The sequence below is a fragment of the Papio anubis genome, chromosome 17, assembly GCF_008728515.1.
Source record: "Papio anubis isolate 15944 chromosome 17, Panubis1.0, whole genome shotgun sequence".
Classification (NCBI taxonomy): domain Eukaryota; kingdom Metazoa; phylum Chordata; class Mammalia; order Primates; family Cercopithecidae; genus Papio; species Papio anubis.
The window spans coordinates 69,995,304-70,022,967 of NC_044992.1; the positions used below are offsets into that span (position 1 = coordinate 69,995,304).

At 54.7% G+C, this 27,664-nt stretch overlaps 2 protein-coding genes and 1 long non-coding RNA gene across 13 annotated transcripts in view; 2 read left to right on the forward strand and 1 right to left on the reverse strand.

Annotated features, from left to right (window-relative positions):
* PGS1 (phosphatidylglycerophosphate synthase 1) overlaps positions 1-13,863 on the forward strand; it is a 48,645-nt gene extending 34,782 nt beyond the window's left edge. The window contains exons 8-10 of one of the 10 annotated variants that reach the window (XR_002517821.2): positions 3,923-4,071; positions 8,857-9,036; positions 13,319-13,863. Coding sequence is in view for 9 of the 10 variants with exons in the window: in XM_021928068.2 (XP_021783760.1) it covers positions 3,923-4,071; positions 8,857-8,976 (269 nt within the window). In the remaining variant the exon portion in view is untranslated. Of the gene's footprint in view, positions 1-3,922; positions 4,072-6,131; positions 7,000-8,856; positions 9,037-10,986; positions 11,899-13,229 lie in introns of those variants that run through there. The other 9 variants (XM_021928068.2, XM_003913518.4, XM_009191357.4 and 6 more) reach the window with 9 other exon arrangements.
* The window catches only part of LOC116271086 (dynein heavy chain 17, axonemal-like), a 46,423-nt gene continuing 31,717 nt past the window's right edge, over positions 12,959-27,664 (reverse strand). The window contains exons 21-27 of one of the 2 annotated variants that reach the window (XM_031657832.1): positions 23,857-24,048; positions 18,633-18,812; positions 17,736-17,918; positions 16,159-16,341; positions 15,679-15,822; positions 14,568-14,793; positions 12,959-13,411 (exon numbers count right to left, since the gene is read on the reverse strand). In XM_031657832.1, coding sequence (XP_031513692.1) covers positions 13,164-13,411; positions 14,568-14,793; positions 15,679-15,822; positions 16,159-16,341; positions 17,736-17,918; positions 18,633-18,812; positions 23,857-24,048 — 1,356 coding nt within the window. In that variant the 3' untranslated portion in view covers positions 12,959-13,163. Of the gene's footprint in view, positions 13,412-14,567; positions 14,794-15,678; positions 15,823-16,158; positions 16,342-17,735; positions 17,919-18,632; positions 18,813-22,826; positions 23,135-23,856; positions 24,049-27,664 lie in introns of those variants that run through there. The other variant, XM_031657833.1, reaches the window with a different exon arrangement.
* Positions 18,806-27,533, forward strand: LOC110741529. Its single transcript, XR_002517822.2, has 2 exons — positions 18,806-20,000; positions 27,303-27,533. It is a non-coding gene; the product is annotated as an uncharacterized LOC110741529 (long non-coding RNA).

Genomic DNA, 27,664 nt, shown 5'->3' on the forward strand with positions numbered 1-27,664 from the left:
GGCCTAGAGCTGGGAGGCAGCGGAAGTCGCAACTCCAGTCCAGGTCCTCCTCTGGTGTCCCCGTGACACTTGCTTTATAGCGAGTGTTTGTGGAGTAGCAGCCGCCTTTGCCTCCCCTGCACCCTGCCCTCTCTGGCACCCAGGGCTGCAGCATTTCTCTCTGCCCCATGAACTGCCAGCAGTCAGTCCCCTCCCAAAAGCACTTGGTCTGCAGAGGGCTGCTGCTTCCCTCTTCAGGCTATGGTTCCTGCTACAGGTCTCCCTAATTGGATGGTTCCTGGAATTGTAAAGATGTCAGGCCCAGAGGTCAGGCCCTGGGATGAAGAGTCGGGCGTGATAACCAGTTTATGGCCTTGTACTGGGAAACAGATTTCCCGACAGTGAGTCCCAGGCCTGATAGTCTTAGCCCAGTGTATACACAGCCTGACATCCTGACTGGTGGTGCAGGTCTGACCAGAGCTCCAGACTGCTCAGGCCTAGAGTGAGGGAGATGAAACAGAACCTAAAGGGCTCCTGTTTTTTTTTGTTTTTTTTTTTTGGAGATAGTGTTTCTCTCTTGTCCAGGCTAGAGTGCAGTGGGGGTAATCTTAGCTCACTGCAGCCTTGACCTCCAAAAGGGCTTTTAGATTCCCCTTCCCCAGTTGGAAACTTCCCAGTTGTCGTCAGGACACAGACCAATGGCTAAAACTCCTGACTTGTGAGCTGAAATCTTGAAACACCATTGTTCCCAGCTGCCCTGGCCTGTGGGGCATGCTGGAGTATGGGCATCTCGCAGCAGCACCCTGTGGCATCTCCGGACCTGGCAGGTGCTTGACTCGTGCTGTCTCCTTAGGGCTCCCCAGAGGGCATCAGGCTGGCCTGTGATCGTTATTTTCTTTCTGATGGAGAAAGATTGCAGTGCAAATCAGTCTGGCGGGGAAGCTGATGGGCAGTCTCAGGTAGGTTAAAAGTGTGAGCTACCTCTCTAATCCTGGGCACTCACCTGCTGAAAAACCCTTATTCTTTCTATATGGGAAACATAGATAGATATAGAGACTGTCTACAAATACATATACAGTCTATCTTGGGGTCAAGAATGAGCAGTAGATGGGGAAGCAGTTGATGAAGTTGCACACTGGAGGTGGCCTGCCTGCTCTTGAGCCGGGGTCAGGCCCCTAGTGACCTGCCAGGGCCGAGCCAGGTCAAGGTGGCTCAAGCCCGCAATCCCAAGCACCCCTGGGGAGGTCGGTGATGGGCGATCACAAGGTCAGGAGACGAGACCATCCCTGGCTAACACGGCAAAACCCCGCTTCCTACTAAAACAAAAATTAGCCGGGCTTGCATGGGCGCTCTGTGTCCCAGCTACTCGGGAGGCTGAGGCAGGAGAATGGCGGAACCTGGAGGCGAGCTGTGTGTGAGCTGGATCCGCCACTGCACTCCAGCCTGGGCGACAGAGCCAGACTCCGCCTCAAAGAAGGGAGCCAGTGCTTAGGTGGATTTGGCAAATAAAAAGTGTGTGTAGAACCATGCACCTCCAACCTTCTCCATCAGATTCTGTGGTCTAGGAGCTGTGGGGTGGACACCGAGTCATGGTGGTGTGACACAGAGCAGCCTAACCCTCATCACCCATGTGGGCGTGTGGCCTTCCTTCTCATCACCGTCACTGTTCCCTCCGTGGGCTCGGGAGAGCCAGCTGGACAAGTCACACAACAGACCCAGTGTTTTAAGAGGCTCATCTTGTCATTAGAAAAGTTGGAATGAACAACGGCAGGTGGGAGGAAGCTCCTGTCTCTGGTCTGAGGCTGGCGGACGCCTGCCTTGCGCCTTGTCTCTGCCAGCTCCATGCTCTGGGGAAGAGGGGGTGGGAGGGGGGCTGTGTGTACGAGGGACCACGAGTGCTGTTCTGCTTGGACCAACCTGGGCAGTGTGAGCCATCTGGATCAGAGCCGCCAGGGGAAGGGGGCAGCCTGCCCACACCTGTGGTCCTGTGAATGGCCTGCATGGCCAGTGGCCCAGCGGGGTGGTCCTGTTTATGGCGCGATGCACACAGGCCAGCAAGTGGCTTTGATGTGGCCCTTGGAGGGGTGGAGACGAGCCCATTACAGGAACAAGCGCAGGGCCTCGTCACCTCTTACCCAAGATATTCTTGGAAATGCTCTTGCTCTAAGTGAAGATTAGGAAACCGTTTGCTATTTTAGGAGCCTGGTGCGTGTTACGTACTGTGTTGACTCGACCATGACGATTGTGTGGGTCCTTTGAAAGGGGCGTGTCAGTGGGGGAGAACTCAACACCCCATGGGGAGGGGCAACTCTGGGATGCTGGGATTAGTGCAGGGCACCCTAGAGGAACCCGGGGCCACCTGCTTACCCTCATTCATACCTGCTCAGTCTCATTACCTTCTCACCCCCACTCACACCTGCTCTAACCACTTAAATCTGCTTGCTCCTGCTCACACCCGCTCACCCCTGCTCTTTACCCGCTCACCCCTGCTCTTTACCCGCTCACCCCGATCACACCCGCTCACCCCTGCTCACACCCGCTCACCCCTGCTCACCCCTGGTCTTTACCCCCTCACCCCTGCTCACACGCGCTCACCCCTGCTCACACCCGCTCACCCCTGTTCATTACCTGCTCACCCTCACTACCTTCTCACCCCCACTCACACTTGCTTACACTGACATCAGGCAGGAGTTTCTGGGAGAAGCATTCTTAGTGCCGGTGGAGGGCAGCACGGAGGGAAGTCTTGAGCTCAGGCCGAGCCTGGGTGCCCTATGGGAGGAAGGGCGTCTCAGGCAGCACGTGTGTTTGGGATGCTAGGTCTTGGTAACAGCCTTTTTAGAATTAGTTCTGATGGGGGCTGGGCTGTGGGAATCCGCCCTGGACCTTGCGAAGGTGTGGAATGGGCCACAGAACTGTGCCTGTCATCATCTCAGGTAACATGTTAGTATTCTGAGTACGCCTGTGGCCTTGTTACAGAAATGTCCCCGTAGCGTGGCTCCCCCTGCCACACGGTGTACCCCGTGCCCTGCTTTTTCTCCAGCTGTAATACTGACTGGCTCATTTCCCAGCAAAAGGGGATATTGTTCTCTGGGTGTGACAGAAACAGGGCCCTTTAGCTTTCTCCTTCATTGCCTTGTCCAGCCAGGAAGTCCCTGGGCCCTGTGGGCAGTGACGGCAGAGGTCTCAGGCCTGGACCCCCTTTGTCCTCACAGGGTTTTGGTGCATCAGCAACTTGAAATAGGGAGGCTGGGTCTGGGAGACTCGCATGTCCCTCAGTCAGAAGGGCACAGACAGCCTACCCAGGACCTATGGTGAGGCAGCCAGCCTTCAAGGCAGACCTGTTCTTACCAGCCACCCCGCGTGACAACCCCACATCTGCTGGCTTGGGTCGCGTGGTTGTCCTTCACCGTCTGCCCTGTTGCGCACTGAGGTGGCTGCTTCTGAGAAGTACGTGTGAGGATTCTCAGTGCTCACAGGAAGGGATGGCCAGTGCGGGTTCTGAGCTTAGCAGGTAGTGTCAGCAGGTGTGGATGTGCAGAGGCGGTTCAGAGTGGGGTTCAAGGCCCTGAGCTCTCTGGGGAGAGGCTCAGTGGGCATCTGGGCAGGGGTATATGAGAGCAGTCCTGCAGGCGGCGTCACCATGTTCCCCTGGGAAAGCCTGCTTCTCGTCCTGCTTGGGACACAAGGCCACGGTGTGAGTGGTGGAAGCAAAGACTAGCAGTTGAGCTGAGACTGCGCCCCGGTCCTGGGTTCCTGCTTCCTGCCGCGCCGGGGTAGGGGGGAAGAGCGGGTCCTGGTGTGGCCTGTCCGCCGCTCTGCAGCCACCCCTCATGTCCAGGCACCCAGAGCAGGCTGCCTTTCTCTTAGATTGCAGCAGCGTGTGGAGAGGACTTTGGCAGATGCTGTGCTCATTTCCTGTCTGCACGTTTCCTTTTCCCTGCAGGCCTCTGGCTGTACCTGGCAGGGAGCAGCCTGCCCTGTCTCACGCTGATTGGCTCTCCTAATTTTGGGTACAGGTCAGTTCACCGGGACCTGGAGGCCCAGATTGCGATCGTGACAGAGAACGAGGCCCTGCAGCAGCAGCTTCACCAGGTTGGTCATGGCAAGTGGGATTTCCCAGGGTGCTGAGGGTGTGGCTGGGGCCCAGGCTTGCCCGTGCTGTGGGGCTGCCCTGAGAGCTGTTTCCTGAGGCAACGAGTGAGACTCGGAGCAGAGCAGGAAAGACTCCGGGTCTCCAAGAGTGCAGTGATGGGTGCTGAGCCTCGGAAGATCGTGCCTGTGACTTCCTAGACGCTTCGCACCCCACATCCTGGAGACTTTTTCTTTATCTGCACTAGAGGAGGCCACCATTTTCTCCCTGGGACCTTTCCCTTTTAAGAAAAAGGGTCAGCTCTTCAAAGGTTCAGCATTGGAGCCGGGCGCGGGGGCGCACGCCTGGAATCCCAGCACTTGGGGAGGTCGAGGCGGGTGGATCGCCTGAGGTCAGGAGTTCAAGACCAGCCTGGCCAACATGGTGAACCGTCACCTTTACTAAAAATGCAAGAAAGTAGCTGGGCATGGTGGCAGGTGCCTGTAATCCCAGCTACTCGGGAGGCTGAGACGGGAGAATCGCTTGAACCTAGGAAGCAGAGGTTGCAGTGAGCTGAGGTCGTGCCATTGCACTCCAGCCTGGGCAACGAGTGAAACTCCATCTCAAAAAATAAAGGGTTCAGCAGTGGTTTCGGCCCTCCGTTGTATAATAGCAGCGTATTTTCTCTTTGAGGAGATAAAAGGTTACCAGGAGCTGGTGAATGCTTCTGGATGACCCTCTATTTGATGGCCTGTAACATGTGGATAGACTTTTGAAATGGGAGCACATTATTACCCTTTTGTCTGAGACCTTGATGGTGCCTTGGGCTCATGAATTTGTGATCTTTGCAATAACCCTTTTCCATGGAAGGCACCAACTTCCCTTTTCCATTCCTGGGGATGCAGATAACACGGCCACAGGCCAGAGCCCAGCAGCGTGGGACGGTAACTCTGTGAAGCTTTTATGCTCCAGGGTTTGGGAATAACTTGCAAAATTGTCAGAGCCTTTGTTGATGGACGAGGAAATAGTCACTGCTGTGTTCCCTGGGATCTGTCCTCCTGCAGCCTGGGAATCTTGTCAGTGACCGATTGGGGCCTTGGTGCCAGGAAAGGCTTCATGACCACGACAGGCGCAAGAGGAAGTGACAGCGGTCAGTCATGCTCTGGGTGGGCCAGTGGGGTAATGGGTTTGCTCGGGTTTCTTCCTACAGTGAGGTTTACAGCAAATGACTGAGGAAGCCCCCACAAGCTGAGAGATTCCAGTAATAGGGTGACAAGCTGGCCTTGGAGCCAGGCTAGTGGGAAAGACCTGAGCCGGCAGCTTTCCACAGCGGGCTTTCCTGGACTTCTGCTTCAGTTCCAGGGGGCTGTTCGCAGAGACTTCCACTGCAGCTCTGCGCCAGGGCGGCAGAGAGTCCTTGGTGACTTTGGCCAGGGCCCAGGATGCGCTCTGCATGGATCTGAGTTGATGGGGGGAGCAAGTCCTCCAGGCCTGTGCTGGGGCCCTGGTACTGACTGTCCTCCCCCACTGCCCTAGTAACAGCATTGAACCCACATCCTGGATCTTGAGAAAAGCTGGGGCCGCTTGTGGTTAGGAGCTGCTTTCTCAAATGACATATTTAGGATATTTTCTTTTTCTTCCCAAACCTGAGTCCCAGGGGCTTTTGCCTGTGGGAGGGTGGTAGCTCTGCTACTGTAGTTCTTCCGTTCTTTAGGGATAGACTGATTTCTCTGCCTGTGAAACGCAGAAATATGTTTCCAGATAATTCCACCTATGCTTATATACTGGGACGGCAGCTGCTCTCCTGGGCCCTGCAGTGCCCGGTCCCTAGATACCAAATCCTGCTGGGACTGCCCAGCCTCCAGCCTCCCCACAACCCAGAAAGTCCCTAAAGCCCCAGCCACCACAGGCTCCCTGCTCTCCAAAGCTGTCTCCGGAGCGCTCCTTGGGAATTCAGGGAAGGGCCCTCCTATTCAAGTCACATTGGGCACTGGGAACGGGGAGATATTTTTATCAGAATCTGAAGTCCCTCCCTCCACTTAGTACATACAATAAACACTGAAAGCTTCCTGGTTTTGTTCAGGGAACACAGTTTACCACTTGTGACCCAAGAAAGACTCCCTCGAACAGCGTGGTAACCTCGTCAGCTGACTTCCTTCTCCATCCCTGTTGTGGAGTCTGTGAGGAAACCTAAGTGTTTCTGGGAATTTCGTTGCAATCTTGGCTGGGTGTGCATTTGAAGACATAAAGCTGGAGCCAGGTCTGTGGAGACTCCTGCACACCAGCCCCCCGAGACCAGAGCTGGCTCTTCCATCAGGCACGTCCAGCCAGGGATTGGGACCTCAGCAGCAATTAGGAAGCCCCATGTCTGTGACACATGGGGCTGCGGGGCTGCTCAGTTGGGAGTGTGGCATGGACCGGTGGATGGGACCCACTGAGCCTGGGATGGGGGCAGGGGGATGGGGGCAGGCGGAAATGAAGCCGGGGCCTGGCTTTGCCCAGCTCTTGATGGGAAAAGCCAAGGCTACGTTCTGTAGGGTTCTGGAGTGTGGGGTGTCCCCTTGTCACCCCTGGGGTAGAGGAGTTGCCAGGGCTCACTCCCAGTCTCCTGAGCAGGGAGGGTGCTGCTTTGAGTGGCACAGGCCACCGCTGCTGCTGTCCTGTGGTTGGCGCTGTGCTTCTGTGGTCATCACCCGTGGTCCTCACGACAAGGTGGGTGTAGGTGTGGCCCGGATGTTACCGAGGAGAGCGCTGGAGACTCAGTGGAGGAGAGAGGGCTAGAGTCGCGGTGTGACCCTGTGAGCGCTGCCAGGTGCCCCACTGAGGAGGGAGCATTTGGAGGGTAGACTCTTACGAGAGAAGCTTCTTAAAGATCCCGAACACCATTTCAGGCAAAGCATATATAAATTTTTTTTTTTTTTAATGGAGTCTTGCTCTGTCGCCCAGGCTGGAGTGCAGTGGCGCGATCTCAGCTCACTACAACCTCCGCCTCCCCGGTTCAAGCGAATCTCCTGCCTCAGCCTCCCGAGTAGCTGGGATTACAGGTGCACACCACCACGCCTGGCTAATGTTTGTATTTTTTTTTTTTTTTTGAGACGGAGTCTCGCGCTGTGTCACCCAGGCTGGAGTGCAGTGGCGCGATCTCGGCTCACTGCAAGCTCCGCCTCCCAGGTTCACGCCATTCTCCTGCCTCAGCCTCCGAGTAGCTGGGACTACAGGCGCCCGCCACCACGCCCGGCTAGTTTTTTGTATTTTTAGTAGAGACGGGGTTTCACCATGTTAGCCAGGATGGTCTCGATCTCCTGACCTCGTGATCCACCCGCCTCGGCCTCCCAAAGTGCTGGGATTACAGGCTTGAGCCACCGCGCCCGGCCATGTTTGTATTTTTAGTAGAGATGGGGTTTCATCATGTTGGCCAGGCTGGTTTCGAACTCCTGACCTCAAGTGATCCACCCGCCTTGGCCTCCCAAAGTGCTGGGATTACAGGCATGAGCCATCACGCCCGGCCACATACATAAATGTTTTTAAACCTGTTTTAAAATATGAAATTAACAAGTGTTCACTATAAAAATTAAGAAAAGCGGAAATAAACCATTTCATGCAGGGAAAACCACTGAAGCAAGCCATTGTGGTGATTGGCTGCCTGCCTTCTGCGTACAGCACACAGAGAGGCAGAGCGTTAAGCATCAGATGACGATTCTGTTGTGGACATGTATTTCGTGTCCAGCTTCCTCTGCCTGCCAATTCTGGGCACTTTCCCATATGGTTAGGTAAACGTTCTTCTCATGGCAAAAACTGGTGTGTCGTACGAGTTGTTAGTAAGTTCGTGGTGAATGCTGGTTTGTCATATGAGTTGTTAGTAAGTTGGCTGTTGGACATTTAGGTGGTTTCCAGTTTTTCCCTGTTATAAATATTATGATAAATATCTGTATATAAAAATCTTAGTGCATAGTGATTTTCTTGTGGTAAACTCTTGCAAAGGGAGCTTTTTAAGATGCTTGATTCTTGTTGCCAGAGCTCACTCTAGAAGACGACTTGTCCCCCTTTCCCTCAGCACTAAGCATTCATCAGCGTGGAGGATAATGACATCACAAAACAGCTTTGTGCCAGTTTGATAGAAGAAAAACTGTCTCATTTAAAAAATACCTCATTTTAATTTGCATTTCCTCATTTAGTGAGGGTGAACATTTAAACTATTTTTCCCACCAGTTATATTTCTTCAACTCTAAATTGAAGAAATTTAAGAGTCCTTTACATGTCTTGGTCTCAAAAGCCTTTTGGTTTGTGTTTTTGAGACAAGGTCTCACTTTGCCACCCAGGCTGGAATGCAGTGGCACCATCACGGCTCACTGCAGCTTTGACCTCCCAGGCGGAAACCATCGCCTGCCTCGGCCTCCCAAGTTGCTGGGACTACAGGCACACACCACCATACCCAGCTAATTTTTTAGATTTTTTCATAGAGACGATGTCTTCCCTATGTTGCCCAGGGTGGCCTCAAACTCCTGGGCTCAAGTGATCCTCCTGTCTTGGCTTCCAAAAGTGTTGGGATTCTAGGCTTGAGCCACTGTGCCCGGCCCTTAGAAGTCTTCAGGAACACGGCTTCTTAGCTTTTCTGAGGAATGTTTCACAGTGCAACTTGTAGGGCCTGGCCTTGCCTGCCACCAGAGCACCCTGGGAATCTCGGGGCCAGGTAGACATGGGAGGTCAGGGTTTTCCAGGCTGGCCTGAGGGGCTGGGCTAGGGCCAGCCGGCCATGTGGTGTGGTGCTGGAGGGGACTCCTCACTACCTGTCTGTCCCTCTTCCTCAGGAGCAAGAGCAGCTCTACCTGAGGTCAGGGGTGGTGTCCTCTGCCACCTTCGAGCAGCCGAGTCGCCAGGTGAAGCTGTGGGTGAAGATGGTGACTCCACTGATCAAGAACTTCTTCTGAGGACACACAGGTGCTGTCTCTAGCATCGTCTCTCAGCACGGTTTTCCCGGGAGTTCACAGGTGGGGCAGGTGGTCGTTCTGACTCAACCAGAGCTCCCGGAGGACTCTTTGATCCCTTTCTCAGTTAAACACAGAGCAGCGTCTTCAGGGGTGTGGCAACTGTCCTCAAAGTTAGAAGCGGAATGCTAAATTAGGCAGTCTGTTGACTTTCCATCAGGTACCCACTCCACTAAGTCTCAAGATGCCTGTGTTGGGGTCGGCAGTGGGCAACCCCTTCTGCTCTCCCTTCCCAGGGGGTCCTGAAGAGGCCCTGGGGCAAGGGCTCAGGGATGAGGGGGCAGAAAGGCAGATGGAGCCCCTCCAAGCTGATCATACTGGTGCAGGAGATGTAGACGTGGGAGGAGGAGAGCACAGTTGCTCGTGAGAGTGGCTCTGGCTTGCTGTCCTGGCTAGCTGCAGCCTGCAGGGTGGGGCGTCGGTGGAGCCAGATCTCGGGCTGCTGCCTGGACGCCTCGCTGACATCCCTGTGCTGCGGTTACAGAGATGCGCCCTTCTAGACTCTGGAAGTTGAGTATCAGGACCCTCTCTGCCCACCCAGGAGGGGCCTGCCGCTTCACCAGAGGCACCAGTGGGGTCCCACAGTCACCTGAGGTACCTCTGGACTGTCTTGACGCCTAGAGGTCCAGGCAGGGGGTGGCTGCTATTAAAGGTGGGGTCTTTGCTGGGTGACCCTTTGTGTCCTGGATTCCTCCGGGCCTGGACTGCACTTCAGGTGGGGTCAGGCTCCCGAGGCCGCTGCAGCCCCTGCTCTTTGGGTCTGGATGTTGGGGGTAGCTCTGTTGCTTTGGATGGTTGGGCCTTTGGATGGTGGCTTGTGGGGAGGGATGGTGAGGAGTCCAAGAGGAGCCAGGGCCCATGTGGCCGGCGCATGCGCTAGTGCTGGCGTCTCATGCGTGCAGCATGGGCTCCCTTAGCGCCTGCCACCTTAGTTCTCGGCTAAATCTCATTTTTTAAAAATGTGTAGTTTATCTTGCAACTTCTTCTAGTTATTTTAATTACTTTTAATTTTATTTGAATAATATGTGCAAATATAGAGAGTAAAAACAATACTGCGGCCATTTCCTGCCCTCCCCTCAGGCAGCCACTTTGGCTTGTTTCTTCTGATATGCACACGTGTCTCTATTTCTAAATAACGTGCATATCCTGTTATCTTCCCCCAAAATATATACTTAACCAAAAAAGCACCAGTGTCACTCCTAAAACAAAAATTACCAAGAATGTCTTAGTGTCATCAAATACCTAAAAGGTGTTCATAATTCCAGTTGTCTTAAAATTAATTTTTTTGATTGACTTGAAGTTCAGTTAAGGACTATACCTTGTGATTGTTTTTGCCCTAGCAATTTATTTTTTGAAGAATGAACTTTGTGTTGGATCTACTTAAAACGTTTTTGTGTCACCTAGTAGCAGGGGATTTTGAATCCACGTCATGTGTGTTTATAAAGCCAGCTCTCCACATCCCCCAGTGTCTCCAGGAGCAGCTTTCGTAACCTCACTGCCTGATCTCTTTATCTTGAGGTGCTTGACCCTTGCACAGAGAGAAGCTTCCTGGGCTGCAGGGCATGGCAGCCTTTCCTTTCGTGGAGTGAGATTAGATTTAGTCCCTGTACTTTGCCTCTCTAGAAGCAGCTTCTTGCCTTTCCCTCCCGAGGGCTGGCAGCAGTCACTGTCACCCTTCATGGGGTCTGGTTCATAGGCTCACCTGGTCTTAGACAAGGGCAGCTGCAGTCCCCGCACCAGGCAGAACTGCAGTTTGAGTGGCTGGGGATAGATGGAGTGGCGGCCTGGCCACACTGCCCTGGGCAGCAGCACATCAGTTAACAGTTTGCCTTCAAACTAGTCATTACTCTGTTTTGTGGGACAATTAGACTAGAGGAGCCAAAGGAATGTGCAGGGGCAGTGGGTTTCTGTTTGGAGAGAGGCTTTCGGTAAACAGAGTTTGCATTCCTCCAGATTCTGTGGGACCAGAGTAAACATCATTGTGCCACAGCCCGGCTGAAGCCATCTGCAGTGCTGTTCCCGCAGCGCACCACTGCTCCCTCTGTCTCGGCTAATGACCTTCGAGGCTGTCCTAGGCAGGTTCTCCCCGAGGAGCTCCCCAGACCAAGGCTCCCTAACTCTGCAAAGCAACCAGAGCAACACAGAACAGCGGGTGGTCGCCGCCGCAGTCCTCCCGGCGTTCTAGGTGCATGGGGCTGTTGTGCTCCAGTCCCTGTGTTTTGTCGCTGGAGTGGAGTTTAAGTGCGAATCATCTCTTGGAAAGTTTAGAGATAATTCTGTCAACTACCCACGACATATATGTGTGGAATAGATTACTCTTATTTCATGATTTAAAGGCAAAATGGAAAAACTTCACATTTTGTGGTTATTACCAGGGACTGAAGTGAGTTGCTTGGTGGCCCCTGGCAGCTTTAGCTCCCCTGGTCACCTGAAGGGCTGCAGTGACCCCTCCTGGCCAGCAGAGGTATTGGCCCAGCCAGGCTGGGGGAGGCTGAAACTGCCTCCTCTGCAGCCGCAAAGGGGCTGGATTCCTTCCTTGGGCGCCAGGAAGGGCGGATTTGAGGGATGTTTTTCTTCTCCCTCCGATAGCCCTACTGGGCCCTAAGATTGTTGTGAATCATTACCCTCAGAATTTGGATTTTCTAGATGCTTCTTAACCCATGATTTAGGTGAGTAAACTTGGAAAAATGTTTTTGCAAAACTTGATGATCAAGCTGAACTTAGACATTCCCAGTGGGTGTGTTTGCCTTTTTTCCCCCTTTTGAGACAGGGTCTATTCTGTCACCCAGGCCGGAGTGCAGTAGCATGATCATGGCTTGCTGCATACTTGACCTCATGGGCTCAAGCGACCCTCTTGCCTCAGCCTCCTGACTAGCCGGCACTACAGGCACATACAACATTCCCGGCTCATTTTTTGTATTTTTGGCAGAGATGGTTTTGCCATGTTGCCCAGGCTCAAGTAATCCCATCATCCTGGGATTAGAGGTGTGAACTGCTGCACCAGCCTGCTTTGCTTTGAAGCCTAAGAAACTTTGAGGGCCGGGCGCAGTGGTTCACACTTGTAATCCCAGCACTTTGGGAGGCCAAGGTCAGTGAATCACCTGAGGTCAGGAGTTTGAGACCAGCCTGGCCACCATGGTGAAACCCTGTCTCTACTAAAAATACAAAAATTAGCTGGGTGTGGTGGTAGGTGCCTGTAGTCCCAGCTACTTGGGAGGTTGAGGCAGGAGAATCGCTTGAGCCCAGGAGGTGGAGGTTGCAGTGAGCCAAGATTGCATCATTGCATTCCAGCCTGGGTGACAAGAGTGAAACTCTGTCTCAAAAAAAAAAAAAAAATGTTGAGGACCCTGTCTTGGTCCCCCTGGGATCTATCTTTTCTGGCGTTTACAGCTGCCTCCCCTCATCCCCCAGGTTGCTAGTTAATCCTCTCCCCTTGTGCCTGCACCCTGCTGCCGTAGCCGGCCTGGCTACCTCACTGCCGTGTCCTGCATCAGCACAGCCGCAGAGCCCCACACGTCCGGGGCTGGCTTGTGGGAACGGCTTGTTCTTCTAGACTCTGGGGGCGGGGGCTTGGGTGTGTTTCCTTACTTGTAAAAGGTCCTGTTGTTTTTGGGAGCGGGGAGTAATGGCAGATGAGACGTTGTGTGGAGGCGGCAGCTTCTGTTACGGGGTAACGCCCTGTCCCCTCATTGGCAGGTGGTTTGCATGTAGCATCAGGCCGGAGGGTGTGAGTGCCAAGCCTTCACCCCACATGCTGCTCATATTAAAAACAAACCCCACTGACCCCCCCGCCAGGAAGTCAGGATTTAGGGTTTGCTTCCTGGAATGCTTGCCTCTGGCTGCTGGGAATTGGGGCCTTTCCCCAAAGCCTGAGCCAGGCCCTACGGTGGCCATCAGGTACAGAATGGAGTCAGATGGGCACAACTGAATGGCTCCACAGGCTTTAATCTGCCCCACCTCTTCCACGCCAACCTCCACCCTCTGGTTAGTTCAGATGTGCTTGGTTACAAAGCACTTTGATTATTTAAGAGAACAAAAGCAACCACCAGTTCCTGTAAATAATAAGTCACAGGTGAAGGGCTGAGTCGTGGTCCAGCCTCGGGGAGCGTGGGCCGTGAGGCGGGGGTGAGCTAAACCTGCAGCAGCAGTGCCACGGCTGCCAGGACCCACTTCGCTGCCTTCTCCTTGGTCTTCAGGTTAAAGGTCCAGACGTAGGTGGGGCCGCGGATGCGTGTTTTGTACACGGGACACTCATAGATGTTCTTGGTCTCCATGCGGTCCACAGGAATGGCCTTGATGAAGATGACAGGCATGGCTGGGGTCAGCTCCTTCAGCCGTGCTTCTGCGATGACTCCGGTCTGGGTGTCCCAGCGAGCCCCTGCAGGGACAGTATGGCTGAGGGCCGGGTGTGCTGCCAGTAAGTAAGGGAGGGGTCCTCCCTTTGCAGAGATGGGCTCCACCCCAAAAGGCTTCAGGCCAGGTGCCACAGCAGGAAGCAGAGGCCTTCGTAGGTGATGGCGTGCATGTTGTAACTACCCCGTCTCGCTGGGCACAAGGAACCGCTCAGCTAAAGCCCTTGGGTTCCATCCGTTTAAATCTGTGGCGTTTTCAGAGCCTCATCTGTCAGCCTTAATGTCAGTGGCAGGAAATCATAACTCCAGCTAAAAATTAAAGTTCCCTGATTCTTCATGTGTAATGTCTGCTCTATGTGTACATACAGCTATGTATATAAATATTATTTGCCTTCAACCAGACTATTATTTCTACTCGCCCTGTTTAATGATGTTTCTGTTTCCTGTCTGAAATCTCAAAATAAACATGGAGAGCTTGTCTTGGTTGTGTAGGAAATGGGGCGCCTGAGCCAGTGCCAGCCCAGCCCTGCCACCCCACAGGTAACAGGGTGATGTCAGCTGTTGAAGGGGACAGGTATGTGGTGGTGGCATTGCTGCTCAACTCAGAGGTGGGCTGAGGAGATGGCCGGCCTCGTTGTCCTGTCTGACCTCTTCTGTGTAGCAGGATAGGGGTGATGTGGGGGTAGATTTCTAACAGGTGCACCAGCCTCTTTTCCCTTGAACCCTGTGCTCCAGGAGCCACAGCAGCTGGGGATCGGGTGGGACTGGACCAGCCGGCCTGCCCTGGAGTCTCAGCACAGGCTGCCCTGGAGTCTCAGTGCAGCCACAAAACGCACTTCTGTCCTGGGCTCACTGCTCCATGCCGGGGAAAGCCTGAGCTTTTCAGCACTTCTCATCAGGTCGGAGCCGCTCTCACACAAGCTCTGCTGTTTTCACTAAAACACAGACCAAGTGACTGGGGCGTTTTTGGTCTCCTCCAGACCACTGCACATTCCCTGAATCCTCTCAACCCTCTCTAGCGTCAGTGTGGCTCTGACCTGCAGGCTGATGCCCCCTGAGAGCACCTCTCTCCTGCCTGTCCCCACAGCTCTTGAACAGCCTGTCTTTGCCAAGAGCTAGTTTTATCTCGTCTTGGCAAGTAGCACTGGCTCTGGAAGCTTCTGCAGACAGAACCCTCCTTACCTTCCATGAAGAGTCCATACACATAGGAGCCCTCTCGGGGGGGAGCGGTCATGTCCTCTCGGTTTTTCTTGGTCACCTCCACAGACAGACACATCTTGTCCAGGGGCCACTCGTTCTTTCTGGCCATGGACTGCATGATGGCCGTGAGGAACGACTGGGGGTTGAAGAAGCCAGCCAGCCACACGGTGGTGGGCAGGGCAAAGTCTGTTGTCCAGGCCTCGAGTTCCTGCAAGGACACACGAGCCACTGAGAGGAGAGGGCATGGGAACGACAGGGCCTTGGCCGTTCTGAGCAGGGTTCCTGCCAGAACCTTCCATGGGCTACTCAGCAAGCTAGAAGTGCGGGACAGAGTAGGGGCCATGGAGCCCAGCCACCTGCCGTGACGCAACTTTGGTGTCTGCCTTTTTTTTTTTTTTTTTTTTTTGAGACGGAGTTCGCTCTGTCACCCAGGCTGGAGTGCAATGGCACAATCTTGGCTCACCACAACCTCCACCTCCTGGGTTCGAGCGATTCTTCTGCCTCAGCCTCCTTAGTAGCTGAGATTACAGGTGCAGGCCATCATGCTTGGCTTATTTTTGTATTTTTAGTAGAGACGGGGTTTCGCCATGTTGGCCAGGCTGGTCTCGAACTCCTGGCCTCAAGTGATCCTCCTGCCTTGATCTCCCAAAGTACTGGGATTACAGGCATGAGCCACCACGTCCAGCTGTTGTCTGCTCCATTTTAAACAAGGGAACAGGTAGAGAAGGGTCAGGAAGGGAATGGCTACCCGTTTGTGGATAATTTAGGAGCGCAGAGAGGCTCTTGCCTTCACTGCCTCGCTCCTTACAGCGGGCAGCTTACCCTTTGAGGGTCGCTCGAGGAAGAGCTGATGGAAGCTGCTCTCTGTGGCCTGGCTTGTTTTCCTCCTTTGGGAGGAAGTGGCTGCACTGTCAGGGCGTGGGAGGGGATGGGTGGGGCGTGGGCTAGGCCCTTCTGGCCCTGGTCTGATGGAGGACAGGCCCCCAGGAGCCTCCTGGCCATGCTCCTGCAGGCTCTAGGGTGTGGAGTGTGCCGAGCCCTGGGCACTCAGTCCCTGAGTCTTAGGAAGCCTCTCAGAGAAAACGGCACTTACCCTGATGCGGAGCAGCAGGTCTGCGTACCAGGCCGCCAGGCCCATCATGGAGGGGTAGGCCCGGGCCACCCACGTATCAGGCACGGTGTCATAGAAGAGAGCCGTGGACAGATCTTCCATGTCGGTCGTGATGGTCAATTCTCCCTAGGAGACACACAGACGGAGCCCTGGGTTGGGGCCTGGGAGAGCACCAGCCCCAGTGCATGTCACGAGTTGTCAACACAGTGTGGTTTTGTGCTGCGCCTCTCGAGACACCCTGCCTCTCGAGATACCCTGCATCAGGGCCATGCAAGCGCTTCCTGCTCAGGAACTGTCTAGATGAGCTCCTTGGGGCTTGTTCTGGAACACCCAGAATTCTGGAGAGGGAGCAGTACCATGCTGATTCCAGGGCCCGTGCTAGGCCTGGGTTGCCAGAGGCCTGGGTTTCTGCTGGTTTCGCCATCCAGCCACGTCCTTGGGGCCTGGCTGACCCATCTTTACCTTCAGCCCTAGGTTCAGCTCCTTCAGTGAACGGCGCATTTCGTTGGTCAGGATGTTCATTCTTTCACATTCTTGAAAGGCCACTACCACGTAGGGGGTCTTTTCCGCTGCCTTTGCCATGATCTCAGCCATGTTGAAAGTCTCCGGAATCTTCTCCAGGATGTCGTCCAGCACGGCCTTCACCTGGAAGCCAGTCCCCAGATAGCCCGTCACTGTGAGGAGCGCGCCCCACCTGCTGCAGGGTCAGGGAGCCCGCCCCGAATGTTCCCAGCCCCGACTCCTGGAGGGAAGGGGGGAGGCAAGTGGGGTGGCCAGAAACGCAGGGTCGTGGGTGCAGCCACACCCTTGACCAGGGGAGGGAGCCTTGGCCAGCGGCTCTGAATGTTCTGATCTCACTACAAGGCCCTGCAGCTGCGGCCGTGGGTGCCTCAGGCCACCTGGCCCAGTGCCTCAGACGTTTATTCCCATGCACCGGCCTCTGGTCAAATTTAGCCAGTGGTTGAGGGATTGCAACTTTGTCCTTTACTTGGGCTTTCTGTAGGGACCGTGCCAGTCACACCCTGTTAAGGAGTGGCCCACACAGTGCAGTGGTCACCTGCACACCATCTGTCAGTCAGTTTCTAATGTCAATCATTAGACTAAGAAGGGTTTCACATAGAGAATTCAGTCTACTGGGAAGCCTAGTGCTTGGCTAATACATAATAGAGCTTTTCCACATTCTATTAAGAAGTACAGGCCAGGTGCAGTGGCTCATACCTGTAATCCCAGCACTTTGGGAGGCCAAGGCGGGTTGGTCACCTGAGATCAGGAGTTCAAGACCAGCCTGGCCAGCACGGTGAAATCCTGTCTCTATCACAAATACAAAATTAGCCAGGCGTGGTGGCATGTGCCTGTAATCCTAGCTACTTGGGAGGCTGAGCCAGGAGAATCTCTTGAACCCGGGAGGCGGAGGTTTCAGTGAACCGAGATCGCGCCATTGTACTCCAGCCTGGGCAACGAGAGCAAAACTCCGTCTCAAAAAAAAAAAAAAAAAAAGGCGGGGGAGGTACCCAGGAGGCCGCACAGAGCTCCCCAGACAAGTGAGAATTTGTTCAGAGCACTGACATCCCTGAGCTCTATCTAATACTGTGAGCAGCAGGACCTGCCGTCGTGGCCCCTGAGCTGCTCTAGAGCACCTTCCTGCTCATCCGGCTGCCCTGCACAAGCTGCTACTGCTGTTGTGCTGGCCGGGCCAGGGCGGGGAATGGCCAGTGTCTTCCCTGGCACTCAGCTGGGGAAGCTGGAAGACTGCAGGGCGGAGGGCTGGGGTGCTCTCGGAGCCGCATCCACACCCCTGAGGATCCCTTTTGTCTGGGCCCATGCCCTCACCCGAACGAAGCCTGCAGCTGCCATGCCTGAGGACCTGCCGACCAGCCTGTGGGTCCCACCCCAGCGTTTCTGATACCCAAGCCCGAGGCTGGGGCAGGGTGTACCTCACCAGCAAGTTCCCCTGTACTGCCGCCAGTTCCTGCCACCCCGTCCCCGGTTCTAGATCCTCCCCCTTTCCTCTTGCTTGGTAGCGGTTTTAAAGATCCTGCCTTCTCCTCGCGGGACACTCCTGTGCCTGCCCCTGAGTCCGTCTCTTTTGGCTGCATTTCCAGGACAGTGCGGAACAGCTTCTCTGAGGTGACCGTCAGAAAGCCAATCTCTGCGTTGGGGTGCAGGCCGTATAGGTAGGGACTCTCTGGGGGCAGGTTCTCATCAATGTATTCGTGGTAACCCTAAAAAAGAGGACAGTTTGTAAGCAGACGCAAAGCTGTGCAGGCTGAAACCCATGTCCTGTTCATTAAGCGTTCCTTGCCAGAACATTCCACCCACGTCTTGCTGTCTGTACGGATCCCACTTGTTTCCCAGCCCCCTTTGTGGGCTGCCCCCTGTGCTCCAAGCAACATAAAGGAAAATTCCATTCCCCCTTCCCTGAGGCTGCATTTCTGTTTTTTAAATTTAAAAAAATAAAGTTGTGGCCGGGCGCAGTGGCTCAAGCCTGTAATCCCAGCACTTTGGGAGGCCGAGACGGGTGGATCACAAGGTCAGGAGATCGAGACCATCCTGGCTAACAAGGTGAAACCCCGTCTCTACTAAAAAAATACAAAAAACTAGCCGGGCGACGTGGCGGGCGCCTGTAGTCCCAGCTACTCGGGAGGCTGAGGCAGGAGAATGGCGTAAACCTGGGAGGCGGAGCTTGCAGTGAGCTGAGATCCGGCCACTGCACTCCAGCCTGGGCGGCAGAGCAAGACTCCGTCTCAAAAAAAAAAAAAAAAAAAAGTTGTTTGTATTAGCCTTGTGCTTCTTCTAAGTGAGACACATTTCTCATCCTCTTAGTTTGGTTGCCTGGGTTCTTGCTCAGTTATGGATACTCCATTTGTGCTGCCAGACTCTCACTGGGAGGCACGAACCTTCATTACGTTAAGCTCCTGTTTAACTTGTCACCTTACCTTGTAGTCCAGGTTGGGGGGGATCTGAAAGCCGGGGGCCAGCAGGACGTCTCCTTCCAGCATCTCCGTTCGGATGTATTCGGCCAGGTAGGTCCTGCACAGCCGACGGTCCCAATCATCTGTGATGTGGCCGCCATACATGATTTCACCAAAAAGGTAGCGGAGATCGTCCCAGGGCACCTGAGGAAGGATGACAGTGTGTAGGGGAAGATGCGCCCCTGTGCCCCTTCTCTGCCATGAAAGAGGGTCAGGCTCAGGCAGGCAGGGCATGGGAACCCAGCCTTTGGTGCTGCGGCCTTCTTGCCCTCCAGGTCGGCCTCCTGGCCGTTTACCTTCAGGGTCGCCAGGCCCCAGGGCCACCTTTCTTCCCTATCCCGCACCATCAGACACCAGTGTCCGGCCCCTTTGGCTTCTCTCACAAGGGGCTGTGCGGCACCTCCCTCCACCTCGGACAGCACTTCTGCAGGCGGTGCTCTCTGCACCTCCCGTGGGGCAGGTGTTTGCTGTGCTTCACTGTGCCTCAGAGGCCACAGGGCTGAATTGGAAGTTGTTCCCTCTGCCTCTCCCGCTCTGTTACATTCGAGACTGCCCTTCATGGTCCAATTTCAACACAAGTGGTTTGATTCTGTGTGGCTCAAGGATTGACTCCAGTGCTGTCGATCTTTTGTCGATGGAAGTCCAGTTAGTCACATCTTCAGATGCATCTGGTGAGTCTCCCACCTTGTGGAAGTCGAGTCCTTCCTGGTTCTCATCCTTCTAGTAGCTCCTGTGCCTCCAGGGTCTTTGCAGTCACATAGAGGGTTTGAGCAAGTGACTTATCTGACCTAGGCTGCCTGGGCCTTAGGGAATGAAGACCAAACTCGGCAGTATGGACCAGAGCACACGCCAGGCGACCACACGCCTCCCTGCTGCCGTTCCCACTGCCCTCCAGGCTTCCTTGCGGTCTCACGTCACACCTTCGCCCCGGAACACTCTTCCTTCTACAAAGTCTGGCTCATGGGCGTCCTTGCCATGAAGCCGGCCCTTGTTCCTCCCGCCTCCATGTGCCCACTGTGGAGCCGCCTCCTGCACAGCCAGTTCAGCAGAAGGATGGTGGGAGCCACGGATCGAGGCCACAAATGTCATTTTAAATTTTGTGGCAACCACTTTAAAAGAGATAATTCCAACATGTAATTGGGATAAAAATAAGATAATTGACATTCTCTTTTGGTACCCAGCATGCGAAATCCTGCTGCTCACGGTCAGCTTCTCTCCAGTTCTGCACACCTGTTCTTTCCCTGAAGTCTGCAGCTCCTGAAGCGCGAGACAGATGTTCTCATAACAGCACTTCCGCTGTGTGCTGCCCAGAAGAGCTGTCGTCAAATACCAGTGAGTTCATTGAATAAGAACCAGTTGATTCATCAATCATCTGATTTGGTCTCATGAGTTTATATACATATGTATATATTTTTTAGGTTGCTTATTTTTGAGATGGAGTCTTGCTCTGTTGTCCAGGCTGGAGTGCAGTGGCGCAGTCTCTGCTCACTGAAACCTCTGCCTCCAGGGTTCAAGCAGTTCTGCTTCAGCCTCCTGAGTAGCTGGGATTACAGGCGCACATCACCACAGCCAGCTAATATTTTGGATTTTTAGTAGAGATGAGATTTCATTATGTTGCCCATGACCTCCTTGAACTCCTGACCTCAGGTGATCCGCCCGCCTCACCCTCCCAAAGTGCTGGGATTACAGGTGTGAGCCACTGTGCCTGGCCCATATGTGTATGTTTTTTAGACAGGGTCTTGTTCTGTGTCCCAGGCTGGAGTGCAGTGGTGCAAACATGGCTCACTGCAGCCTTGATCTGGGTTCAAGTGACCCTCCCACATCAGCCTCCCAAGTAGCTGGGCCTACAGTCACTCACCACCATTCCAGACTAGTTGTTTTATTTTTCGTAGAGACAGGGTCTTGCTGTGTTGGCCAGGCTGGTTTTGAACTCCTAGGCTCAAGCAGCCCTCCTGCCTCGGCCTCCCACAGTGCTGGGATTATAGACTTGGGCCACTGCACTTGGCTTAGCGTCATGAATTTTTACTCAAAACATTAATATTTTCCAAATTATCATTTGTGACTTAAAACCTCTGTCTGGTCGCCACAAGTGTTTGCGGGCTGCTTTTCCTGCATCTTGCTTAGCAGCTTTGGAGGCAGCGTCTATGTCTCCCGAAAGGCAGGGAGACCTGTGCCCCACTCTCCCTCCTGCCCCCCCCCCCCCACACTCCTCAGGAGGGTGGTTTCCTGCAGTGGGCGGGGGTGGGTGCTGTCTGCATTTTCCGCACCTGCTGAGGGAATCCCCCAGAGACTCCTGGGGGAGCTGTAGCTCTCAGGCCCCTCCCTGGGAGTCCCTGCAGCTTGCTCTGTGTTTCAAAGCAACGTTCCAGCAGACTTTTGTCTTCCGTTCGCGTGGGAATCCCTGATCTATTTCCTCAGAGCCCAGAGGGCTGAGCAGGTCATGGACCCAGATGACATCATTCCCCGTGGTCACTCAGCGTGTAGCATGACCTGTGCCATGAAGGGAATGTGGGAGCTGGTGGGGAGTCTGTGGAGGGGGAGGGAGGCCTGAGGACAGAGGGAAGGTTGGCCAGCGCAGGCCACATCAGGACACTGCGCCTCAGGATGTGGCAGCCGCTGACGTACATGGTACTCGTGTGGCTTCTCAGCAGCCTAGAAGCTGCCCAGTGTGTGTCAGTGCGCAATGGCTAAGGAACTGTCTTAAAAATCTTAATCTGGCCAGGCGCAGTGGCTCACGTCTGTAATCCCAGCACCTTGGGAGGCCGAGGTGGGCAGATCACTTGAGCCCAGGAGTTTGAGATCAGCCCAGGCAACATGGCAAAACCCTGTCTTTACAAAAAACAAACAAAAAATTAACTGGGTGTAGTGGCCCCTGTAGTCCCAGCTACTTGGGAGGCTGGGGTGGGAGGATCACCTGAGCCCAGGAGATGAAGGCTGCAGTGAGCTGTGATTGTGCCACTGCACTCCTGCTCAAGTAACAGGGAGGCCCTGTCTCAAAAAAAAAAAAAAAATTAAAAAATTTCAAATAAAAAACTTCTAGCCAGACTTTCTCCCAAACTAGTGTGCTTGGTTAGGCCGTCCCCCCGTGCTGAAAGTCCCTTTGAACATCCTGCGTGCGTCTGGGAGTGTTTTCAGGTCCGGGTCTTGTTCTGGGTGAAACGTCATGCTGGCACCTTGCCCCATCGACTGGCAGATGGAGGCCACCTTCCCCTGCTGGCGTCTACGGCCTGCGGTGGCCCATTGCCGGGGAGCACGGGGAGCACGGGGAGCCGAGTCCCGGCCCAGTTCTGCCCCCTGCTGCTCCAGGGCTGGTGTGCCTCCCAAAGAACAAAGCATACCATGTTCCAGGCCCAGCCTTCGCCAGCAGCAGTCTGGGAGGTCGTCGTCCTCCAGCCTCAGTGAGGAGGCTTTGTCATGGCCTCCCAGGCAGGGTGCTTGACATCAGAGGTCACCTCCTGGGGGCCTTCTCAGGACACCCACTGAGAGCACGTGTGCTGTGCATGCCTGGGGCTTAGTGGGCCAGGTCCTGAGCTTTATTACAAGGAGATGGAAAAAAAGAGGGGCTTCCTGAAGCTGGCATTGCTAGGCCAGGCTTCCCTCATTGAAGCCCCAAGGCTCTGAGGCGGAGGCGTCATCCCTGTTCCGCCCATGAGGAAGCAGGCTTAGTGGTCCAGTGACTTGCTCGAGGTCTCAGTGAATGAGTGGCAGAGCAGGCTTCGAACATTTCCCCCCTGGTGCCAGCACTGTTTCTCACGTCACAGGGGCAGGTGTTTAACCACCCAGGCCCTGGGAGTGCTCCAACCCCAAGGCCTCACGCAGGTAGTGGCCTCACGCAGGTAGCGGCCCCACGCAGTCAGCAGCCCCCCGTGCAGCTTTCTTCCCATCTGCCTCCCAGTCTGTAAGAGGGCGCTCGGGCCTTGCTGTCTCAGAGCCAGGGTCCATGTTGCTCTTGATTTGGAGGCTGAGAGTGAGGAGGAGGACCCAGGGTTTATAGGGGTGTCCACCGCCTTCTGCCTTCTGGGCAAGGGGCTTCTGGGCGAGGGGCTTCTGGGCGAGGGGCTCCTGGGCCTGTGCCAGGCTTAGCCTGAGTCAAAGCTTTGTAAGAGCCCTGTGTGGTGGGCACTGCTGCGCTCTCCAGTTTATAGATGGGGTGGCCGAGTCTTAGGAGACTGTAGATGGGGCTGCAGGGCCTAGCGGCGTATGTGCTGCTTACAGAGGACCTCCATCCAGTGAATAGCAGGTCTGGGATTCATACGCTACCGTCTGGTCCCCAACCTGTGCCCTCCCTGCTGTGTACCTTGCTCTGTGCCCCAACCTGCTGTGCCTCCTGCTGCAGACCGTTTCCGGAGGATGTGCGCCTTTCTGCTCAGTCCTCTGTGGAGTCTGCATGCGCCTTTATGCGTTCTCATAATGGACACAGGGCTCCCTTCTATCCACGGAGGTTTTCTGCCCGTCCTGCTCCAAACCTGGGTTCTCTCCAGACATTGACAGAGCAATGGTGAGGCCTGCAGCCCAGGAAGCCCTGCTTGTCCTCCCCACCGAGTCCCAGCTCACAGCCTGCGGTGCCAGGATTCTGGGGGAATCCCCGCCCAGGTGCAGGAGGGGCAGGTAGTGTGGAGTGTGCCAACAAGCAGAAGCGGCTCCTGCAGGAGGTGGGGGCGAAGGACTGACCGTTGTTACGTCAGGCTGGAGAGAGCACAGATGGTGCTGCCTTTCAAGCTCTCTGGTTTGTGAAACCTCCTTGATGTCTTTTTTTTTTTTTTTGAGATGGTGTCTTGCTCTGTCGCCCAGGCCTACTTGATGTCTTAAAGACAAAAGACCAAAAAGGAAAGGAGGGAAGGAGGAAGGAGGGAAGGAGGGAGGAAGGAGGGAAGGAGGGAAGGAGGGAGGGAAGGAGGGAGGGATGGAGGAGGGAAGGAGGGAGGGAAGGAGGGAGGGGATGGAGGAGGGAAGGGAGGAAGGAGGGGAGGGAAGGAGGGAAGGAGGGAGGGAGGGGAGGGAAGGAGGGAATGAAGGAATGAGGGAGGAGGGAGGGAAGGAGGGAGGAGGGAGGGAGGGAAGGAGGGAAGGGAGGGATGAGGGAGGGAGGAGGAAGGAGGAAGGGAGGAGGGAGGAAGGAGGGAGGAGGGAGGGAGGGGAAGGAGGAGGAGGGATATGTCCAAGCACAGGGCCCACTGGAGCCCCTCACCTTGGGGTTGGCCTCCAGGTAGTTGTAGAGCACGTTGATGGAGATGGTGAGGTCCCCGTTGTTGAAGGGGTATGACCGGTTCCAGCCCTGGGCACCGAACTTGCGCCTCTCTGCCACCACTGCGTGGAAGTAGCACAGGGCAAAGAGGATGCACTTGAACTCCATCTCCTTGGTGCACATCTCCAGGGTGTCCTGTGGGGCACACGCTCCAGTCAGGTGTTAGGGAGAGGGAGAAGTTTACACAGAAATGCCCCTGAGGGTGACTAGCGTCCAGCCCTTGCCAGGATGCTTTTCTTTGCTGGGGTGTGTGGACAAAGCTGTGGGCTGAGCGGGTCTCCATCAGACCAGCTTCAGGGAAAGCTGGGCTGTCATGACTGAGTATGATTTTCTTTCTTTCAGAAAGGCTGTTTTATCCCTTTCAAGTACTTATTACAAGTTGAATTATTGATACTGCTTCCTAATAAGATCTTCCCAAAACCTGGACGTTTCGGGACTACTTTAATAAGAAAGAATGTTCCTTTGTAATTACCAACATTCCTCATCACTTACGCACAGTATCCCAAACTCTAAAAACAACTGGTAAAGTTCCATCAGGATAGGGAATGGAATAGAGGGATGGGGATGGGGGGATGGGGTGGAGTCGCTTCTTAAACCCTTTGTATCTGGCTCCAGGGCCATCTGAGCCCCAGTTGTGACTCCTAGGTCTCTGGCTTTGTGCGCTTTTACTCGTTCATCTTTGCTATGTAGTGACTCCTGAACACACACAGGCTTCTTGAAACCGAGCTGTGCTCCACCTGCTCTGGGCTCAGCGGCTGGGGAGGCACTCTCCGGCCAGGCACCCCTGGGTGGGGGCACAGCCCAGGCTCTACTGGGATGGACAGATAAATGCCAGGGGAAGTGCCCTGGGTGGACCAAGAGTGGGGCCCTGTCCTGGGCATCATAGAAAGCCTGGCACAGGCCCCTCTGGCAACATGGACAAGAAGGGGAACGGCTGGAGTTCTATCACCTGAATATCCCCTCCTGGCTGCCTGGGATGGAGACGGTGGGCCCAGGAGACTGGCCTGGCCAGTCCCTTTCAGACCTCAGCTCCCTGGGGAGGGCGCTGGCAGTGAACACTTGAAGAGCCAGAGTGACACCAGCAAATGGGAGACTCGCCAGCCTGCAAGGACAAGGGAAGGCCTGGTGGGTGTCACCGTCCGTCCATCCTCCAGAGTCCATCCGATCAGGTGCTTTTCACCAGCCTGCCCGGGCACTCAGGTTCAGGGTACCATGGACATGCAGGTTCCACCCACCACCACTTCTTCCCCTGGGCCCTTGTTCTCAGAGGCCCACAACCCCTCAGAGGCAACTGGTCCCTGAACGTGTGAAGGGTTTCCTTACCTGCAGGTCTCAGCTGTCACTCCTCAGCTACTCCACCTCCTGTAGCCATGAGATGGGCCGAGAGGTGCCACTCCATGTGCTGGCTGGCAGGGCTCCACGCTGGCTGGAAGTGAAGGCCCAGTCCTTGCCTAAGTGCCCCGATCCCTGTCACTGATACCTTGCAAAATACACAAAATGGAACACCAAAGGAAAACCGGCCCCCTGCTTCATTCACAGTGCAGTCAGGTCGCTGCAGTTCGCCATATGCCTCAGTCAGCAAGATCTTATAGACTGGCAGAAACTGCTCCAGGACCGTGCTGACCTCAGGGCCGGGCCAGCTGCATGACCCCACAGCACTGCAGGCGCCTAACAGCACTCCTTCACACTAGGGTGGTGCTTCTGGGGGACTTGACCTCACCAGCAGGGGCAGCCAAGGCGCGGGAGGTGCGGTACCATTGTTTGGTTAATGGAAACAAAATCCCATTTCTAAACATTTGTTTCTCGCTTTTCTTTTACTTACTACCTTGATGTCAGGCGATGTATCCTTTTTTTTTTTGAGACGGAGTTCGGGCTTGTCACCCAGGGCTGGAGTGCAGTGGCCGGATCTCCCAGCTCACTGCAAGCCTGGGCCCCTGGTTTACGCATTCTCCTCGGCCAGTCTTCAGCCTGAGTAGCTGGGATTACATGCTCACCACCTTGCCCACAGCTCTTTTTGTATTTCTTAATAGAGACGGGTTTCACCTGCAAGTTAGCCAGGATGGTCTCGATCCTCCTGACCTCGCGGATCCACTCCGCCTCGCCTCCAAAGTGCTGGGATTACAGGCTTGAGCCACCGCTACCGCCGATGCACCTTTAAAAGCTGATGGAAATTGTTAGTGAGTGACTCCAATATCGTATGTAAGTACTTTTAAAAATGTATCAGGCATGGATCGCACGCATTCATGGACCAATAAAACACCCCATAAGCAGATCTTTGTTAGGGGTTATAGAAGAATACAGGGTGTTGGCCGGGCATGGTGGCTCGTGCCTGTAATCCCAGCTATTTAGGAGGCCAAGGCAGGTGGATCACCTGAGGTCAGGAGTTTGAGGCCAGCCTGGCCAACATGGTGAAACCCCATCTCTACTAACAATACAAAAAAACTAGCCAGGCATGGTGGTGGGTGCCTGTAAATCCCAGCTACTTGGGAGGCTGAGGCAGAAGAATTGCTTGAACCCAGGAGGCAGAGGTTTCAGTGAGCCGAGGTCACGCCCTTTCACTCTAGCCTGGGTAACAAGAGTGGAACTCCGTCTCAAAAAAAAAAAAAAAAAAAAAAAGAATACAGGGTGTCAAACCTCAAAAAGGTTTTAGGCTCCACTTGGGAGATCAAGTTTGTGCACAGAAAAAGTTCTAGACAGAGAAAATGCTGAGGTGCCAAAAGGAGAAATATTGACATGAGGACCTGCAGACAGGAGCACCCCCGAGGACAAGAGTGGCCAGGATTTGGGAGCCCAAGGCAGGTGGATCACCTGAGATCAGGAGTTCGAGATCAGCCTGGCCAACATGGCAAAACCCCGTCTCTACTAAAAATACACAAATTAGCTGGGTGTGGTGGTGCATGCCTGTAATCCCAGCTACTCGGGAGTCTGAGGCACAAGAATTGCTTGAACCCGGGAGGTGGAGATTGCAGTGAGTCGAGATAGCACCACTGCACTCCAGCCTGGGTGACAGAGTGAGACTCCTTCTTAAAAACAAACAAACAAAAACCGCAGCCAGGAAGGCTGTGCAGAAGGTGGCACTTGGGGGAAGCCGTGAGGTCTGTGAGGGAAGAGTCAGTTGAAGTCAGACCCCAGGCAGGTGCACAAGTGGGATCCCAGCCAAGGAGGGTCCTCGAGTCCCAGGTGCCAGGCAGGCCAGGCCTTCCCCCTCCGCCCCGGAGGCAGCCAGCGGCCGCTGCAGCTGAGTAGGGGCCAGGCTCCCTAGCCGGCTGCGTTTTGGCAGCTGTTCCTGCTGATGGTGGATCAGAGGAGGGGTTGAAGGCAAGGAAACCCGGTCATGCGTCCAGAGCCCCAGCAAGTACAGCGTCCCCATCTTCCCTGGTTACCCACAGCCTCCAGCAGTGGGACTCCGTACTTCCAGGAAAGCTGACCAACCTCCAGGGAGGTTGACTCCCCACGGAGCTTGGCCCCATTTCCAAGGAGCAGTCATGACGTGTTCCACGCTCTTCCAACACAATGGACAGCATCTACCAGCCCTCATTTGCAAGTTCATAAAACTGATTAAAAACTATGTGTTTCTGCATCTAAAGCTTTAAGTAATAAATGTGCCACAGCACCTGAAATGATTTGCATGTTTCTGCCTTTTAGGAATATGTTGATTTTGACTGTGAGGGGTGTGTGGACAGGGGAAACCCAGAGGGGAGGTGTCCCCAGAGTTCAGAGTGGTCCTCAGGGCCCCAAGGGATGGATGCCA